Source organism: Polistes dominula, unplaced genomic scaffold (assembly GCF_049000335.1).
Source record: "Polistes dominula isolate Pdom_NZ unplaced genomic scaffold, Pdom_raw_medaka contig_20, whole genome shotgun sequence".
NCBI classification, from domain to species: domain Eukaryota; kingdom Metazoa; phylum Arthropoda; class Insecta; order Hymenoptera; family Vespidae; genus Polistes; species Polistes dominula.
Window position 1 is genome coordinate 710,181 of NW_028301147.1, and position 22,087 is coordinate 732,267.

General features: G+C 29.8%; 2 protein-coding genes across 2 annotated transcripts in view; both read right to left on the reverse strand.

Annotated features, from left to right (window-relative positions):
- Gbs-70E (Glycogen binding subunit 70E) overlaps window positions 1-8,972 on the reverse strand; it is a 48,958-nt gene extending 39,986 nt beyond the window's left edge. The window contains exon 1 of the mRNA XM_089177367.1: window positions 8,449-8,972. The gene's annotated coding sequence lies outside the window, so the exon portion shown is untranslated. The remainder of the gene's footprint in view (window positions 1-8,448) is intronic.
- A 3,288-nt stretch (window positions 8,973-12,260) lies between these two features.
- On the reverse strand, window positions 12,261-21,719 carry Tnks (tankyrase). Its single transcript, XM_015322929.2, is given in 13 exon segments — window positions 12,261-15,471; window positions 15,566-15,915; window positions 16,002-16,537; window positions 16,650-17,102; window positions 17,247-17,346; window positions 17,348-17,633; window positions 17,784-18,012; window positions 18,108-18,238; window positions 18,325-18,658; window positions 18,735-18,988; window positions 19,069-19,394; window positions 19,482-19,684; window positions 20,099-21,719. Coding segments are annotated over 13 exon segments (3,636 nt in total). The 5' UTR covers window positions 20,292-21,719; the 3' UTR covers window positions 12,261-15,230.
- Window positions 21,720-22,087: the final 368 nt, after the last annotated feature.

Below are 22,087 nucleotides of genomic sequence, written 5' to 3' on the forward strand. Positions count from 1 at the left end.
TAATTTATACTAATTGACAATTACTTGAAAATATTTCTTTTTTTGGTTGGTAGGTAATCTTTTCTTTAAAAAAAAAAAAAAAAAAAAAAAAAAACAACAGATGTGTGTAGATCACACAAGGTAGAAGTGAAACCAAGCTTCGAAAAGGGAATATATCGAAATAATTGAATTGTAATAAAGTGCCATCTATTGAAAGAATCTTACAGAATCTAAATAACCTAACTCTAAATAAAAATCTTTAAATTAGTAATTTAAAAATACATAAAAAAAAATAGATAAAAATTGTACTGCTATGTGCTAAGGTGGAAAAAATCACTAAGTGAAATAAAATTAATGTTTTTAAGATAAGCTTGAATAGTTTTGGAATTATTAGTGGACAAACATATTGTGTGACACTGAATTTTTATCTTATAGAATTTAATTAATTAATTAATTAATTAAATATATAGAATTAAATGATATATTGAATTTAATTAATTAATTATTTTTGTTTCACCGGTTTCACGGTTTCTTCCGTTTCACGTTATTCCGTTTCAAATGACGATTTTTAAATGACCCTGATTCTAAAGAAATTTTCACTTCAAAAAGAACAATTGTAAAAAAGGAAGCAAGAAAGATGATAGAAAAAATAGACAAAATGAAATTAATGTATAAGATAAATTTATAATGATGATGACAAATGAATCCTGTCGTACATTTTTGATTTGTTTTTTTGTTATTCTATTTAATATGAATTAATGATTTTTCAATTAAATAACGTTAGACTCTTCATCTTTGTCTATTTTTTCTTTAAATAAATGTTGTTATTTTTACATTCGTATGATTGATTTGAATGAAATTAACGACAGAAGAACGATATGTGGTAGACGAGTAAATCACCCCTTTTAAGAAATCATTTCACGTGTGTTTAGGTTCAATACTTTCTTTCTTTTTATTACAAAAGAAGAAGAAGAAGAAGAAGAAGAAGAAGAAGAAGAAGAAGAAGAAAAAGAAGAAGAAAGTACCATCATCGGTAGACCTACCCGAATGAAATAACCGGTCGTTGTAAGTTAAAACGAGAAACTCATGCTGGGAGATTGAAAGAAGAAGAAAAAGAAGATGAAGAAGACTCCAAAGAAAATTTGTTCGACATACATAGGCACCAAGATAATTCTTATCTTCGGTTAAATCTCACGGGGTGAGAATATAAGAAAAAGATTTATATACACGGTGATCCAAATAAGGATCTCACAAAGTTGTTGTTGTTGTTTTTTCTTTTTTTTTTTTCTACCAAAGTAATAAACATATCGATATTTATTTTAACAATAATTCAATACTACACAATCTTTTAATATCCGACACACTTATATTAGCTCGAGTCATAAATAACTTTCGTAGAATCTATTTTTCATATTTACCTATTATAAGTCATCGAAAACAAACGAATTTTCGATATCACTGTATAGATAAGGATTCAGTTTAGTCTTAAACTTTTTTATATAGTCAATGATTACATTCAACCGTTTTTTCTTAACACGTTAACGCCAGCGCGTACCACCGGTGGCCCGCACTAGACTGTCTCATCGGGCGGCTTGTACTACCGCCGTAGTTCTACGACGTTCAGTCGTAGAAACGTCATTGTTTGTGTCTCATAAAAAATAAAAACGGGAAGTTATTTATGACTCGACCTAATAATATTATTTAAAAAAAAAAAGAAAAAGAGAAAGAGCACAGAGAAGACCACCACCACCAACGACCAATCCGATTTTAAAAAGCACATCAACACATGTGAATTATGTTAATCGTATTAGAACGAGCCTCCGTATACGACGAGCTGAACGAACGAACCATCCAACGATCTTTTAACATACTGCATACAAACATACATGAAATGATAAAACTTGTTAAGAAAGAGAGAGAGAGAGAGAAAGCAAGAGAGAGAGAGAGAGAGAGTGAAAAAGAGAAAGGAAAAAAAGGGGAGAATTTTCTTTTTATCGTCACTCCCATGAATGCCGGCTAAAATTAAACTTACACGGTGATACTCCGTCGTACCGTATCCATTGAAGGCGACTAACGGACAACGAGCTTTATTTATTTACGTTTCCGTTGTCACGAGGTCAGGAGCCGACTACAACCCACCCCTACCATAAACACTTTTCTTTCCTTCTATTTCTTATTCTTCTTCTTTTATATGCAAGATGCAATACATCAAAGATTAGACAATATTGTAACGCGTGTTCTCTTCAATTAATCACTTTCTATATATATATATATATATATATATATATATATATATATGTATATATGAGTGTTCTATCTCTATCTCTCTCTCTCTCTCTTTCTCTCTTTCTCTCTTTTTCTTATACATTTTCATCTATCCTTTTCTTTTGATTTTCTTTATTTGCATACCACCACGATAGATAGGCAGATGTGTTCTGTGCCTCTTTGAAAACAACGAATAGATAATAGGAATGAGAAGAGTAAGTAGTACTTTCTAGAGCTTCGGTTCCGCTCGTGTAACTTCTACAAAAAGAAAATGACAGAGATCATCTAGAATAATTTCTACCACCCTCTTTTAACGAATCACGGAAGTTATGTTTAGATACATCCAACAACTCAACAACAACGATCTTACATTAACAAACAAAAAAACAAAAAAACACGTTTTATAAATTTAAATATAAATATTCGTGTGTATATTAAAGTATGTGTGTACACATGTAATTATTTCAAGATAAAATTAAACGTTCGTAGTTTTGAGTGACTGCTAAAGGCGTATATATACGCTCTAACAAATCCATCAATATACACGAAATGCGTAAATATACATAAGCCCTCTGTATTTTTTTTTTTACTATAATACCTTTATTGCTGTATTACCGATTAATTTAACATAGCACAACTAAATATTGGCAATTATTTCAATGTCGTTTTGGTTGATTGCAATTTATATTTGAAATTGGTCTATTTTTAATGTTATTATCTTTATTCGTTCATTATCGTTTGATTATTTTTATAATTAGGATTTAAAATTATTCAAATATGAATGAAATTGAAAACACAATTATGATTATAAACTATTCTATCTTTCAAGTTGGATGAAACTGCAGAAAGTGTGCAAAATTTGATTAAAATCGGTTCAGTAGTTTAAGAGTCCATTGCGGACAAACAACGTCATACGTAATTTATATATATTAAGAGAGTATCGATTATAATTGAAGTAATGCACAAAATAAATCAAATAAATTAAAATAGCTTAATTCATATTTTTATTAGATTTGCCATTATTATCCATTTTGATCAGTAGTCAATGGAAAAAAAAACAGTCACAGCGACTGATATGCGAAAATCGCACGCGCACAACACCCCGTTCATATTAATGGATTGATTCGAGAACGCACCGCAGTCAAAGAGTTGAAATAAAACCGATATAAAACCGGTTGAAATTGTTGTCTTTAAAAAGAATATTCGATTCTTTTAGTATCGATCGATAGTATGTTATATCTATTATGTACTCGATATGTAACTTTCACGCGACACATTCTTACTGCATACATTCATTCATACATATGCATAGGTATTATACTTGAGTACTGTCGAAAGTACTACCAACTGCATACAAAGTAAGTAGACAGTTATATAACGAAAAGTTGGTAGATGTGCCAATCGTCAGACAAACTGTCTCTCTTTCTTTCTTTCTATTTCTATTTTATTTATGTGTGTATGTGTGTGTGTGTGTGTGTGTGTACCTCTTATACTCTTGACTATAAATTTGCATATCCTTTTCTGGTATATTCCGAAGGACTACAAATTAACAAATCTGCCAAGTGTACATTAAATTTTCTATAAAAAGAACCAACATAATATTAATGTCAGAGAGTGTAATGTAAAAAAAAAAAAAAAAAGATTAAAAAAATTTATCCGCCTTTCATCTTCATCACGTCAAGTAGAAGATAGAGATACAACTTTGTGTTCTTACAACTTTATGTTCTTTCCTCTCTCTCTCTCTCTCTTTCTCTCTCTCTCTCTCTCTTTCTTTTTTATATGTAGATACTTTGTGAGTATAAATGTAAACATACGCTGTTAGTTGGAACATCGTCGAGTATACATTTTCACGATTTGCTAAAGAATCTCTCGTTTCTCTCTCTCTCTCTCTCTGTCTGTCTCTCTCGTATACTTTTACACTTCTTTCATAAATCTAAATATGTAAATCCTAGTGTAAACGTAAGAAGTTGCGTCGCTAAAATAATCTTACGTTTAAACTGCGACAATGTGCACTAAGAGATATGTGATAAAATTTAGGAAGACTTTTTTTTATAATAGTTTGACTGACGTAACACAAATTAATTAAATTAAAATTAAGTAATCGTGAATATTAAAAAAAAAAGAAAGAAAAAAAAATGAAAAAAAGAGAAGGGTTTGAAAGTAATTATTGATAAATTGAAATCTACCGTGGTGGTGGTGGATGGTGATCCATTGATGATGATAATGATGATGATGATGATGAAGAGATTATTATTGAACATTGAACACATTTGCGAATGATTTTCATGTAAAAATAACGAACACAATCTTCCACTAGCAGAAAACACGAAATATTCTCAATTTCAAAATACAATGTGTATACGCGTTTACTTCGTTAAACATACTAGATTACATTAGTAATGTTTATAAATACTAACGACATTTGTCTCGAGTTCGAATATTACAATATATTAATGCCAAGGAAATAATTTTAATTTAAATCTCATCATAATTCTCACCGTACAAAGTGCGTAAGAATAAACTCGTTGTGTACACGTATATATGTATATATGTATGTATTATTATTATTAACTGGCATTAGGAAATCGAAAATTCATTGTCGCAAATACCAAATAATCCCGGGTCCATTTTTCCCGTCCCTGAGCACGATCTTCGTAATCCTATTTTTTTTTCAGGTCCCAAAATAATATTATCCTCCCATCTTGGTCTACCTAATGGTGTCTTTTCCCGTTTGATATACCGACCAATATTTTGTGCTACGTTCGATCATCCCCCATGCACCACCGCGCATCACGTGACCAGCCAGCCCATCTTAATCAATGTGATTTTACGACCTTGATAATGTCCGGTTTGTTTTTACAATCGATGTACTTTCAAACGTGAAATGGAATTTTCTTCGTTCAAGAGATCAACAATTTGTTGGGGTGTCCAACACCCCCCTCCCGTGTGCACTTTAAAGATTACAAATTCTACCGGTGCTATCTCAAAGAGTTCTAAACTAATGCAAATATATTTCTAATTCTATTTAATTTTCATCGATTTCTCTTACGACGACAATTTGGATTTATTCTATACGAGTTTGACCTACAATTGAAAACGTAAAGAAAAAAAAAAAAAAAGAAAAGATTAACGTAAGAACTATAAATAACTATATACGCGTGATAAAATAAATATATATCTCTAATTGAACGAATTTATTTTTAACGATAAAACTTTCCGATCGGTCGTAATCCATCAATCCATCATCGATGTAATCTAAAAGGAACAAAAAAAAAAGAAAAAGAAAATCTATAAGAAAAATCATATTTGTTTGTGTAAATCGTTTAGAAGCAAAAAAATAATCAAACTATAATAATTGATGGAAATTGTCTCTCTCTCTCTCTCTCTCTCTCTCTTGTTTCGAATCAAACAACTATACAACAGTGTATCTATAACAAACTATAATTAATGGAAATTGTCTTGTTTTCATTCTCGATTTCTAACCTCGATGGGATGAACGTATTTATGTTCTAAGTCCTATTAAACACAATTTTCATCGACGACGACGACGACAACGACGTAGAAGAAGAAGAAGAAGATGATGAGGAGGATGATGATGAAGATGAAGATGTGACGAGGGGAATACCGTTATTCTGGTTTAGAAGGAAGGTACTTCAAATTGTGTAAAAGAATATTGAAATTTAACTCTCTCGTACCGTTAGAGTACACTTATTAACTTCCTCTGCTATATAATTTGATAATAATTTTATTACAAAAAAAAAAAAAAATATTGGGTTGTTCGAAAAGTGATTTTGTGTTTTTTTGTGTGTAAAAATGAAGATAATTTTTGTTCCTAGGTTAAACCTAGGCCCATGAAGTTGACTTAAATAATTGAATTTAGATAAATTTACACCTTTCATCGATCTTTTGGTACTGGTTTTGGTATTTGTTGGTTTGTATCAATTAATGAACTTTATTGTGTCAGGAAAAAACGAAATTACTTTTCCGAACAACCCCATAATATATATGCAAAAATAAAAAAAAAAAGCAGATGTGTGCAGATCACACACGGTATAAGAAGTGAAACCTTCAAAGAAAAGCAAGCTACAAAATAATTGAATTGTAATACTAGTGCCATCTATTGAAAGAACTTTACAGAACCTAGATAATCTCTAAATAAAAATCTTTAAATTAGTAATAAAAAAAAATACATAAAAATAGATACAAATTGTGCTATGTGCTAAGTTGGAAAAAAATCACTAAGTGAAATAAAAATTAATTTTATTAAAATAAGTTTGAGTAATTTTGAAATGATTAGTGGACAAACATATTGTGTGACACTGAGTTTTGATCTTATAGAATTTGATTAATTAATTAATTAATTAATTAATGTTTCATCGGTTTTACGGTTTCTTCCGTTTCACGATTTTCAAATGACCCTGATTCTAAAGAAATGTTCGCATCAAAAAAATCAAATAAAAATGATAAAAATTCAAGATCAAACACACAGCATTTAAATATATATTTCATGTAAAAATAAATAAACAAAAATATTTTCTAAGATCAAAATACAATTTGATAATAACTTTTAAACGAAACGAAACGAAACGAAACGAAAAAACAAAAAAACAAAAAATAAGAATGAAAAACAGTCTTGGTAACATAAAACGAATTCGCAAAGCAACGATGATCGTAGACGTAAACGTTCAAAGATTTATATTCGTGTGGTGAGATCCTAAAAATGAACTGGTCGGATCTTCGACGAGGATGGCAAGGATGAAACCATCTGTACTGTACTGTTGAAGGCTACTGGGTCAAATGATTATTTATGATCTCTTTCTCTCTCATAAGAAAAGAGAGAGAGAGAGAGAAAGAGAGAGACTTGTAACGTACTTTATTCTCTCAAGTGTATGTATGTATGTATGTATGTATGTATGTATGTGTATGTGTATGACAATAAAGGAAGAAACGAGAATTGAAAGGCCTTGAAAAAAAAATATTCGAATCGTTCATAATAATTTTTTATGTTGTTTCTAATAAATCTCATTAAAATTTCAACATATTAACAACATATTTTTAAACATAACATCAAAGAAATCATATAACGATTCGAATAAATTTACTATACACTTAAATGATACCTAACTTCAAGTTAATAACCCCCCCATGACACGTTTTATACTAAGAAAGTCATGGTGTTGTTTCATCTCAAGTGAAACATTTATATTACACGTTATGTCGCCATCTTTACGCTTGCTTAGCATTGCATTTTAATTCTATAATGAAATATGTAAATAAAAGTGCACACATATATGATAAAAAAAAAAGAAATATTTCGAACAAAATGTAATCATTCAATGTACCACATGTGTGATATTTAATTTACAAAATATTAATTCAAATAAATTGATTAGAAAATAATGTTTAATTAATTCTACGCGATCTATTGAAAATAATAATAAATAAATAAATAAATATATAAATGTAATGAAATATTTCGAATGAATAAAAAATGTAATATGTGATATTGTTTAACTAAAAATATCGTTAATATCACACAATTATGTACCCAGCTCTATGTACAGGTAACTAAGTTTACCTGTTATAAGATTTACTATGTAATAACTTTCGTTATTATCATATAAATTATTTTTTCTTGTCTGCTATAAATAAATAAATAAATAAATAAATAAATAAATAAATGAATAAAAAATATATTAATTTTATAAGTAAAAATAATCAAATGTGTCACGGGGTATAAATCCATGGTAATTCCTGTGTTACGCAAGATGTTCGATCGACTGAGGGGTTGGAGGGGTTGAAAAGGAAAGGATGTGTGTAACCACCCGTTTAAATTGAAAATAATTTCAAACGTTTTTTCATATATTCATTTTGTAAATAAAAATAATCAAATGTGTCATGGGATATAAACCCATGGTAATTCCTGTTACGCAAGATGTTCGATCGACTGAGGGGTTGGAGGGGTTGAAAAGGAAAGGATGTGTGTAACCACCCCTTTAAACTTGAAATAATTTCAAAGGTTTTTTTTTTTTTTTTACATACCGTTTCCCCTTTCTATAAAAGCTTTTATATATAGAAAAAAAAAAAAAGAAAAGAAAAGAAAAGAAAGGAAGAAATGAAATGAAAAGAATATAGAAAACAGGTTAGACCATTTTTTTTAAATTAGAAAAAAAAATAAAAAAACTTGTAAAAAAGATTACTTACGTATTTCTTGACGTTAAAGTGCAGATCGTTGCAGCCAAAGGGCCCGTTTAATGGACAAGGAGGGTTGGATGATGGTTTCAAAAAATGTATTGATATTTTCTTCTTCTTCTTTTTGCACTTCTTTCTTCAATGCACTCACGAACTCGCGTAATTTTTATTTTTCTGTCGAATTTTGTTAAAAACCCCCAGCTCTGATGACAACGTCGACGATCAATTATTTAAAATATTGTTTAAAGGAAGTATGTCTTAAATAATGACAATAATTCTTTTAGAAAAAGATTGACAATTGTTTGATTTTTTCGCTCTCTCTCTTTCGAAGAAGAAGAAGAAGAAGAATAATAATATTTTGTTTTTGTATTTTATACACGATAAATTATTTTATTATATTTTATTATTATTTTTATTATATTTTTGTTCTAGACTTTTCTTTTTCCCTTTCGTATAAAAAATAATGTTTCTAATAATTTTAAGAAAGGATTTGACAGATTAATTAGATCAATGATCGTATCATTTATTATTATTATTATTATTATTATTGATATTATTGTTTTCTCATAGTCGTACGAATTTTACGTATCGACGACGGACTGATACGACGACCTCGACGTTTTTTTTTATTAAGAACAGGTTCAGCATTACGAGTAATACTCGTACCTTTTGAAAAAAAAAAGAAAAATTTATACACGCTGTTAATCTTTGAAAGGGGATTTTGTTTGATGAAAATTTGAAGAGTTTTTATTTAATATTAATATATAGGTGAGATGTATGCGTGTATTTTATGTTAAATAATCGCGAGTACCGAAATATAAGATGGCAATATTCTTCGCGGGAATGCGAACCTCACCGCGTTCGCTTTACGTCTGGTGTGACACTCGAAACGAGTTTTATCTCGACACGCTACTTCTATGCTTGATCCCCCCCCATCACTACCGTCACACCGTCACCACTACCACCACCAGTCACCACTACTACCACCACTACCACCACTACCAGCAACACCACCCGTAGCAGCAGCAGCAGCAGCACACGCACCGCTCTCCTACAATCGTACCAGTTCGCGAGGAGTTTCCTCTAGCAGTGAATGCTCACCGCGAGATATCGAACCGGCGTGGGTAGTGCGCATGCTCCACCCGGCAACCTCGTGCGTTTCACGTGATTGCTCTCTCTCGACCAATCAAATCACTCCTATATCCACGTGCTTCTTGCATTCTTACTACTTTGCTCTACTCTTCTTCTCTACTCAAATGTTCTCTCTGCTGCAGTTGCTGCTGCTGCTGCTACTGCTGCTAGCTACTGCTGTTACTGTTGGCAACAGAAATGATTTCAAAAATATATCACGAACTTTACCACCTAATGCTTATTTTTTCAAAATTATATGATAAACAAAAAAGAATACAAAAATAAATTATACAACGATGTATTTTTATATATGCATTACTTGGGTATGATTTTTTTTTTTTTTTTTTTAATTTTTTATTTAACTATAGGTGTTATTATTTTTTTTTTTTAATTTTGTTTCTTTAGATAAGACGCCTTAGGACACACCTGACTATTTCTCCCGCCAATTTATTTCTCGCACTCTAACGTATATTTATGTAAATAATATTTGTTTTTTTTTTCTTTCTTTGTAAAAATATGTCGCGTGTTAAGTAATTACTATCCCCCTTATGGTAATAATATAAACACACGTTTATGTTACTTAGAAGAAAATGCATCTTACACGAGTCCGTTGAGGGGATATCAATTACGTGCGCCCTTATCTCGTAAGTTTAAAAATGTCGGTCATACTTGCATCATATTTTGTATATCTGTCCCTATGTATATACATATATATGAGTGTACGTATTTATATACGCAGTATGATTTTGATTAAATCGTACCACTCTTTATTCAAATATTATTATATTCTTCGTAATGTAACAACGAAGATTATTTTGCATTTTATGAACGACATATCGATAATCCGGTATTTACCGAATACATTGACAAGATATACTTGTATGCATATGCATAAATATATATATATATATATGTATTGAACTGTCTGTCAAGTACTGGCTTTGCATACACTTTTCTCAACTATACAGCAAAAGTCGATCCTCTTGCAAAAGTCAATCCGGTTCGACGACCATTATCAAAGTTCGCGATTCCTTTTGACTTTCTTACTAAAATGTATGTTCCACTATATTAATAACTAATCTTTAGACTTTTATATAATCACATAAATTGTTGTTAATCTCTCAACATGCAATGGGTAAAAATAAAGAAAGAGGGAAACAAAAGTAAATGAAAAAAAAAAAAAAAAAACCATTTGAGAATCGTCCAATCGTATTACAGAATTATTGCGTATGGCGCAATATTTATGAAGAAGTATTTTCTTCGTATCGTTGGATTTACGATGCAAAAGTTGTGTGATATTTTTATCGAATAAAGCTCGATGATAAGGTTGAATTCTTAATTAGATAAATATCGTAACGCATGTTATTTTGCATGTTTCATTTGCAAAAAGCATGAAGACATTTTTAACCGTAGTATTTTAATACATCGATTCATTTAAGAGAATATTTACAGCAAAAGAATGATGACACTTCAATGAATATTACAGATGATATAATACGATACGATGATTAAAATGATATTGTCCTTGATCGTGACAATGTTATTTCATTGGTATTTATCAGGACTGATTTTCTAAGACAATGGCGATTTTCATGTATTCAATTTAAAAATGATATTACATTCCGCATTTTACATGGATTATTTTTTAATATGAAATTTTTGTGAAATAACATTTGTTAATTGTCCCTTAGCCAAAAATATTTGGACATTAGGTCCAAATTTTCAACTGGTAGCAATAAAATTGCACAAATGTGCATCTCGTAATAACATTTCCGTGATTCATTTGTAAGATGAAAATTTAATAATAATGATAATAATATTAGCTAAAATTAAAATATTATTTTTATACAGTAATAAAATAGATTTATTTATAGAATCAATTAAAAGAAAAAATCGCAATTATGTTTAGGAGAAGATCGTTCGAATAAATTAAAACGAGTAGAGATACAACTTCTTGGAAAAATTTCAATGAACAATGAAAAAATGAATGAATGAATGAAAATCTTATTATCTAAAATAGATACAAGACTATTGACGAGATTTATTTTACAGACAGGAAATAGCTTGCAAAAATGTGTTCTAGTGCGTAGGCGATGGCCTACTCAAAACAATTTTAACGATTGCCAAGTAACACGGCACGTTTTGATACAATCGGTGATTGAAAATGGTTTACAGATAGAAAATTATTTGATCATTCGTTTAATAATTTTTGTTTTTTGTTTTGTCTTCTAATAAAACAATTATCAAATTTTACATTCTTCTTTACCTACAACGCATATATATATATATATATATTTTTTTTTTTTTCCTATTAGAAAAATATGTTTTATTGTATGTGAATATAATTGTGTCACGAGAAAATAAAAAAAAAAAAAAAAAAAAAGAGGAAATTATAAAATAACGTAATATCAAAGTTTTAGTTTATCTCGAAATTATTTTGATCAATTTCTAAATATTCACACAGGTTTCATTCATTTTATTTAAAAATATAATGTGTGTCAAATGTGAAACACCTCGAACTTGGAGAAAGCGATCTGCACAACTGTTTCTTTTTTTCTTTTTGTTTTTTTTTCTTTCATAGAATTTTTCTTTTTTACGTGAAAAACGATTAAACATATAAATTATTACTATTATTATTATTATTATTATTATTATTTAATTGGGTTGATTTGAATTATAAATGAAACATTCGCTAATGTTCACTCTTTATTTATAAATAATTATGTTTCACGAGAAACAAACGTGACAATTTTCTATAGAAATTTCATTCGACTTTTCACCTTGGATTGATTTTAAATCGTACATTTAACAAATGAAATTTCTATATATATATATATAGGGTGTTCGATAAGTTTTTCCGGCCAAATATGCACACTTGCCGAAAGAACAACACTGTTATTATGTTAAATGTTGATTTTCTTCATGATTTAATTTTATTTCTGCAATTGCATTTATTTAAATGCATTCCTACAACACCAGGATGATAATGTGACATAAGCATAATTAATAGGAAATTTCAAGGACAATTCCTGTTGTTATAAATAAATATGAACATTGATCATTTTTATATCATAAGTTTTTAATAAAAACAAAAAAAAAACGTTGTAAATGTGATTTATATTTGTATAATAATGTTTTACATATGGATTAATACTTTAACACCGTTTGGCCGAAAAAATCTCGGACACACCCTGATTACTTATTTATATATATATATCTATATACATTTGTAGAGAGAAATAATAAAAAAAATATCACCGTCACCTAAAAAAAGGAAGCTATCAAAAAAGATGGAACTAATTACAACAAAAATATGTTTGTTGCTCGACACGTGTAATACATGTGTTGTTAATACGCATATACACAAACTTATTTTCTTTCCCCCTCCCCTCCCACCCCCCTCCTATGATATACAACGTTGAACTGTCTGTTCTTTTTTTTATTTTATATGGTGTTTTGTGTATAATATACTTTCACCAATTTTCAGACACTCTTCTTAAATATATACAGAAATAGTAGTAGCAGTAGTCAATAGTAGTAGTAGTAGTAGTAGTAGTGTAATAGTAATAGTAGTAGTAGTAGTAGTAATAGTATTACACACGAATAAACTTTCAATATGTTGTGTGTGTCGGTGAGATCAGAGGAAATTTTCAATGGCGGGAATTTCAAATCGTATTGAACACACAAAGAAGCTAACTTCGCGATCACAACCCATTCATTAACCAGTTAAACGTGTTTGACGACTATATACGTCATGGAGATGTGAGCAAATTTTCTGTCATGACGACTATATACGTCATGCGTAAAAGTTCGTTACAATTTGACATTTGAATTGTCATTTTGTCGAATTTTGTTCGTTTATTATGTATAAATTAATAAATTATTAAACAAAATTGTTCATTTTCTAAAAATAAAGTCGGTCTTTTTGACTATTCAATATTTTAAACAGCGTTCATTTACTCTGTGTTTGACGACTATATCCGTCATCGCTTGATTATCGTGACACACACCAGAGCGCACTCTCTGCGCGACAGATCGCCCCACACACTTTTAACTGGTTGTTAAATGATTAATCCTCATATTATTATTGGTATCACACATTGTAAAGTGAAATTTTGTTAACTATAAACAATTCATTTTTAAATAAATTTATCTTATTTTTTGTTCACAATACAACACCGTCGAATTTTTATATAAAACAATAATAATAATAAATAGATTTATATTTGATGTGTGCTATTATTAATTAAATAGAATTATATTGACATATAAGTATCTCAATTCCATTACTAGGATTATTATTATTATTATTATTATTATTATTATATCTGATTTTTTTTTTTCTTTTTTCTTTTCTTTCCTTTTCCATTTCTTTTGTTTGTTTTTTTTTTGTTTTTTTTTTTGTTTTTTTTTTATTTAAAAAGACGATCGTTTCTTTTCCCTACTATGTTAAAAATTTTGTTATTTTAATTATTTATTTATTTGATCCTTTCTCTAAAAAATAAAAAAAAAAAACAAACAAAAAGATAGGATAAAATACAAATTAATTAATATATTTACAAAGCTTATGTGTGTGTTAGTTAAAGTTAAGGAATTTCAACTTGTCTCGATCAACTTTAAACTATAGTTTCAATTATATTTATATATTTTGTTTAAACAAACGTACGCTAAAAGGACTACGACGATGATTAAACAAATTGTCCAATTAATTGATTAATTAATTAATTAATTAATTAAATGCATATGTATAAAAAAAAACAGAAAAAAAACATTATAAAATAAATAATAATACTAAGAGAGAGAGAGAGAGAGAGAGAGAGAGAAAAAAAATCATATTTTTCTATTTTATAGTTCTAATATTTTAAAATTAGATTAGATGAATCGTGATGTGATTTTATTTACAATTCACAATGTGAACTGAGAAATATTATTTTTACAAGAGAACAGACATATATAATATTTAATAAATTTTTCTATAGAATTAATAATATTTCAATTTTGTTTATTTAATAATAATAATAATAATAATTTATCACAAGTAAATTATATGAAATATGATAATTTCGATATATCGAAAGATTTGAAGAGAAAAAACCGTTTCGCGAAAAAGAAAAAGAAAATACATGTATGGCTTTGAATGAATATTTGTAAAAATACTATAATATTTATAATAATAATAATAATAATAATAATAATTTTCATATATATAAAAAAATCATTCATATGTTTTTCTATTTCGCATATTTAAGATATTGGATATTGAATTTGTTTAATACATAAAATTATATACATAAATAAAATACTGTAGTAACAAACTTACAACAACATCTGTTCTGATGTAAATTCTCAATACACATTTGAATTTATTTAATATTTTTTATATATATATTTATATGTATCGTAATAATTAAAATATGATGTGAAAATTAAATGCTTGTATCAGTTCTCATAATCATTTGAAGAATGATGATTATTATAATAATCGTAGATAAGATCATTGATCAAATGAAATAATAGTTGTCGAGTGGATAATATAATCGAAAGAAAAAAAAACAAACAAAAAAAAAAGATCATAATCAATTCTAAGACAAGGTACCGTGTGTTCTTGGTCTCTGACAGCAACATAAACTTCGAAATCTTGCTACAGGGCCTGGCTCTTCTGATCACCGTTCCTCAACACTTTCACTACCACCACTTTCTTGTTGAGGTCTTGCAATTTGGTATGTTATTAAGTATTCCGGATATGCTTGTTCTCCTCTATACACAACATATTCGGGAAAAGCTAAACCACCTTGCGATGGTCTACCCATTACACTGTGATGACCAGGTGGTGCATGAGCCATCTTCATTGCAGAAAATTGTAGGAACGATTTACCCAAGGTAACTCGACAAAGTAATAAATGCCTGTGAACGAATATAAAATAAAAATTAATTGTTTTTTTTTTCATATGTTTTTCTTTCTATTTTCTTCATTTAAATAAATAATAATAATATTAACCTATGACAGATGTAACAACTTCTATCTTTGTGAGAAGGACATCCAGTACCTCCACAAATACCATATACATATTGATTACTTTTACTACTGTGTTCTGCAAAATATATTCCAGCACCGAACATACCACCAATATATGCATGCCTTTCATCAAAACCTTTCTGTACAATTGCATTGATGAAAGGACTACCATGAAACAACATTCTTTCATTAGCCTGTGGAACTGCAGAACTTGGTGTTGATCTTGGACCTGTCCCTGGCGATGCTGGAGCAGCTGCTCCAACTTCTTCTGCTACTTCTTGCCTTCTATGAGCGTAACGTTCCCACAATTTACGATTTTGAACTTTTTGTATCTGAATAATACAAATTACTTGTTAATAGTTACAATCGAAATTCAATTCATTTTCACATTTATATATTTTTAATACAATATACATACCCTAACTATATTATATCGTGAAAAAATACCACCAGCATGTCCATTGTCTCTGTGTTGTCTAATAGTACTTTGCATTTCTTCTTCCACAGCCAAAAATTCTTTATCCTCAGCCAACAAATCAACTAACAATGTTCCAGGAGTAATGGACGGTTGCCATAGAGTGCCTGTGGCAGTAGTTAATAATTTCTCCATTCCTTTAATAAGCTTATGTCTATATCCATAAGCAGTTACGCCAACTTGTTTCAAATCTTCGTGACACATTTCCGCTAATATATCCAACGTGATACGTTCCCTTTCAAATAATTCGAGTAAATGTTCTAATCCAAGACTTTGAAGGAAACCTGCTACGGTCGTAATGTTTGAACTATTATTTTCTTTACACATATCTTTAGATTCTCTTTCAGAATTCGATTCGGATGGTGGCATTGGACTTAAACATGAAGATGGTCGAGCTAATGGAACACATAAAGTCATTGCAGCTCCGGAAGGCATGATAACTGTTTCTTGTGTAAGTGGAGGTGGTGGAGTTACTGGTACTGAAAAAAAAAATAAAAATAAGAAATAGTAATAATAATAATAATAAAATTATATAAACATAATCATTTAACAAAATAATTGTAACGTATATGTATGGTATATATTAATTACCGGCAACAATACTAGGTGGTCTACTATTAATAGTACTACCACCATTACCATTCATATTAATTCCAAGACCAACGCCATTATTACCCGATGATACGGACGGTACTACTTGCTGAGAAGCCATAGCATCTTGCAACAAACAACGTACATCATCTGCACTTGCTAAATCTACCGGACTTTGTCCTTCTTGATTTTTAAGAAAAGGATCGGCACCGTGTGCTAACAAAAGAGCACACAATTGTGTTCTTCCTTTTTGTGCAGCTTCGTGAAGTGGTGTAAAGCCCCATTTATCAGTTGCATTTACTATCGTATTATTTTTAATAAGTAATGCCGCTATATCCAAATGTCCATAACTTGAAGCATTATGTAAAGGTATTAAGCCACCCTTATCTTGTGCGTTAACATCCGCTCCTTTTTCTAACAAAAATTCGGCTACCTCTAAGTTGTTATAACCCGCTATATAATCAAAGTTTTAACAAAAATTTATATATTACACATAGTTGAAGATTCTTTCTTTCTTTTTGTTTCTCTTTCTCTTCTATAATCTTCATTGATAGAATATTACAATGAGAAAATGATTTAAAAAAAAAAAAAACCTACCAGCAAAATGTAACGGTGTACTGTTCCGACCTTGGGTATCTCTGCAATTGATGTTATCTTGGGTAACCAGCCTTTGCACCCTGGCTAAATTTCCCTTCTTTTGCAGCATCCAATAGTGCACTATTTCCACACAATAAATCTGCAACATCTTGGTCTCCTTCTCTTACTAAATCAAGAGGAGTTGCTCCGTCTCGATTTTTTTTCGTTGCATCAGCGCCATGTTTTAATAACAATCGAACGATTTCACATTTACCTTTAGCTGCGGCTTCATGAAGGGGAGTAAATTTCCATAAATCGGCGACATTAACAGATGCCCCATGTTTGATTAACAATTCTATTACTTCATAGTGACCATAAGAACAAGCATTGTGAAGGGGCACCAAACCACTAAGAAAAATTATATTTATATTATTTATGGATTATAATAATTGACATAGAATTATACTTTGTGCATTAGAATCAAGTTAAGCTTGAATTTTAGACCAAAACAAAATGATATATTTATATATATATATTTATGTATGTATATATATATACCCTTTATCTTTGGCATGTACATCCGCACCATGTGCCAAAAGATATTCGACTACGGGCACTCTATTAAAACCTGCTGCAAAATGCAGAGGAGTAGAGTGTCGACCATCTAAATCACGACAATTTACGGCATGTGGATTCGTTTGTAGGATTCTTTTCACAGCATTCAAATCGCCAGATTTACTCGCTTCCAAAAGTTGCGCTTCTGCATCATCTGTTTCACTTGGTGGATCTGAATACATTTATAGAATTAATATTTGAATTAAATTAAATGTGAAAGTATTGAAAATATTTACAAAAAAAAAAAAAAAAACAAAGATAATTAACCTTGCAATATTTTAAGAACATTTTCCGCAGCAACTTGAGCCGCAGTATAGCCTTGAAGAGATACAATGGAAGGATTGATGTTGTATGATAATAATATTCTACATGCCTGCACATCGTCCTCTCTAACGCATCTAAGTACATGGATACGTTTTTAGTTTGACAAACTTGGTATTATTTAATTCGGTTAATCTTCACAATTTTTAACGATTAACATTACCTGTGCAATGCAGTTTGTCTTAAGCCATCTAATTCATTGACTTTAGCATTATGTCTAAGTAATATATCCATTGCATCGTAATGCGAATGGTCGGTAGCTACATGAAGTGGCGTAAGGAAGTCTTTATTTTTCTCATTCATGGCAGCATTTTTTCTAATCAAAATTTCGATTATTTGTTTTCGTTTTGGATAAGGCGATGCGACTGCACAATGCAGCGGCGTATCTCCGGTATACGGATGTTTAAAATTGACAACATCCTGAGATAAATATTTTTTTAATTTAGTTGGATCAGCCTGCCTGCAGGCATCCAATAAACAATGGCCTTTATATTCGTCTGAAATGACAAATGAAATAAATACACACATTCCACATTTGAAATGATATATATATAATACAAATATTATACTTACAAGCTAATCTTTCTTGTAATTCTACGGTTGGTGCTACATCAATGGCGCTCTTACTGTGGCAATTTAATTGAGTTGGATCTGCACCCTCACTTAATAGTAAAGAACACACTTCTGCTCTGGACTTGCTAGCAGCTTCATGCAACGGAGTGAATGCCCATAAATCACTGGCGTTTACAGCAGCTCCATGTTTAAGAAGTGCTTCCGTTACTTCAAAATGTCCATAAGAACATGCATTGTGCAACGGAACGAGTCCTCTGTCGAATAAACATCTGTGCGTTTATTTATTGAATATAGTTAAATGTAAACTATAATTATTGTCATCTTGTTCACTTACCCTTTATCCTTTGCATGTACATCTGCACCATTTTGAAGAAGAATTTGTACAACTCTAGATCTATTATATCCAGCTGCTAAATGCAATGGTGTAGATCTTCGTCCATCGCTAGCATGACAATTAACATTAAGAGGATTTAATAGTTGTAACAATCTTTCTTCATTGCCTGATCTTGCTGCTTCTAAAAGTTCATCTTTCCTATATTCTCCTGTTAAAACTGGCTTAGTAGCAGCATCTGCTAATTCCAATGCAGTCTTTCCTTCCGCATTTCTAATATTTGCATCTGCCCCATGTTGCAATAGCACTATGCATACGTCTATCTTACCCTTGAAAAAGAAAATAATATTATTATAACTATCATTTGACATTACTTCCTTTATTCAATTATAAATGTATTATCTTAAGAATCATACTTTAATGGCAGCTTCGTGTAATGGTGTATAATTCCAATTATCTCTCGTATTAGGATTAGCTCCTGCTTCCAAAAGCAATCTCACGACATCGGAATGTCCAAATGAGCACGCGTTGTGCAGAGGATGTAAACCTCCATCGTCACGTGCTTGAATGGATGCACCAGCGGAGAGAAGAAATTCAACAACATCTATTCTGCCATAGCCTATATTATAGACACAATATCACAAATTAAAATTAGAATAATAAAATGAAAAAAAAAATAGATAAATTAAAATATATATTTTAGATTTTCATGTAGAGATGTATGAAAAATTCAATGGATTTTTTTTTTTTTTTTTTTTTTTTTTTCTTAACAATCATTCTTCTTTGAAATGTGCTTACTGTAAAAATAGAATTAGCATAGAAAAGCAACAAAAGAAAAAAACAAACAAAAACAACGTAGACAGTTATAATATAAAAAAATAAAAAAGCATAATAAAAGGTTTAATCATAAATCATATGGAGATTTTTTAGTTGTCTACAATGTTTCTCAATGATGTGTTGTTATTTGTTAAAAAGTGAATTATTGAAAGAAAGGGTCACTCATGTTCATATATGTGCAAGATATGAAGCTCACCAGCTGCAAAGTGCAGTGGAGTTGCCTTGCGTCCAGCGGTATCTCGTGCATTGACTGTCTTTGGTGTAACCAACGCCTTAACTCTGCTAAGATCGCCAGTTTTGCAAGCTTCGAATAGCTCTCTTAAAGGATCAGCATTACCTGATCCCGATAAGGATTCAACATTGCTTAAAGTTGATCTACGTCCTGCCATTTTATTCCGCCATTTTCACGCCATCGTCCGAATTCGGAGGCATTTTATAATATATAAGAATAAGCTTTCACACGACACACACAACAAAGAACAACAGCCACGACGACGTATACACGACGACGACGACGACAACGCACGAAGACGACACGACGACGATGTACTACGAACGACGACGACAACACACGACGACGTGATACGAACGTAATGAACAACGAGATGAGTTGCTATACTGAACGTTCGTTCAGTGGCGCCGCCGTTTATGTACACAATCGATAAGCGTTAATTATCACTCGTTTGCCATTCTTCTTCGATCATACCAAAACATTTGTACAAATTTTCATTTGTCAATGGATACGCCTATGCATGTGTGTGACGCGACACGCATACATTCTACCACTAACAAACTACTCCAAAAATCACATTGCATTTTTTGTTTTTTTTTTTAGACAATTCCATATATTTATTCACTACATTTATTTGATTTTAGAATATTCGTTGTTTTATTATTTATTTAAATATTAGAACACTATTTATGAATGTTATATTTTTTATATTAAGATCAACTAAATATACGCGGTATTTTCTTTAATATCATTGAGATAAAGTTGGCAACACTGAAAGACAGCTGATTTTGAAAGATCTTTAATTGCAAATATGCGATCGTATTTTTTTTAGAGGTTATTTTATGAGACAATATAATTATCAGCTTTGCTAAGAATTATACTTATGATTAGGTAATATTATGAAAACATTTAAATAATAAAAATAGTTTAAACACATTAAAAAATCTTCCCGTTGAATGATTCGTTAAAAAAGGAATCAACTATTACCGACACAACAATAAAAGTAAAAATTATCTATTACCGACATGTCGGCAAAGAGGAAATCTGTAAAACTAAATTTTTGAAAAAGTGCAATTGCACTATGCAACTCAGACTTTTAAACATCCATGAAATACATCCATTTAAAATCCTTGGTACTACTGTGATTAATATACTCCTGCAAGAATTTAAACTATTTGATGATTGAACTCGTTTAATAAGCAAAAATTGATTTCTATCATTTTTGTCCATTTATAAAATAAACAAAATTATATAATCAGATCCAATTACTAGATATTATATTATAATTAATATTTATATTATAATAATTATTATATTATAAAGGGGAAAGAAAATAACATAGATATGCAATTATGTTCATGTGAAATTGGTATAAATATTGTATTATCTGGTCTGTAAACAAATTTTTCAAATTTCTTTGGTCATCCTGATAAGAAAATTACCAATGAGTCTTTAAATATTTTCATTATCGTGATATATTACATATTTGTTTACACGTTTGTTTCAATACTTTATTGAGAATTCTGATGAATGATATTGCACAGCTGGCGCAATTGATTCTCATTATAGACAAATAAAAAATTCATTAATAATTCAAAGTTTTCCAATCTTATAAATATATCTGTTTTTTTTTTTTTTTTTTTTATAAATATTATCTTCTGGTCATTGTAAAAACACATTATCAATATCTATGTTTTTTCAAATGATTTAATCTTATCGTTTCTTATCTCTTTTTTAGAGTAAATTATTATCTATATAACGAATAATATTACAAATGAATCATAAATTCATTAAAAAAAGGTGTGAAAATAATAGGAAAAGAACTTGACTTCTCAAAACTAATATGTTTTTGAATTAGTTCTTAAACATTAATCATGGAGGTACATCGTTAACAACTGTTTTCTGTTTTTCTCGATTCATCTTGTTGCAATCGTCTTTTATAATTCATTCTAA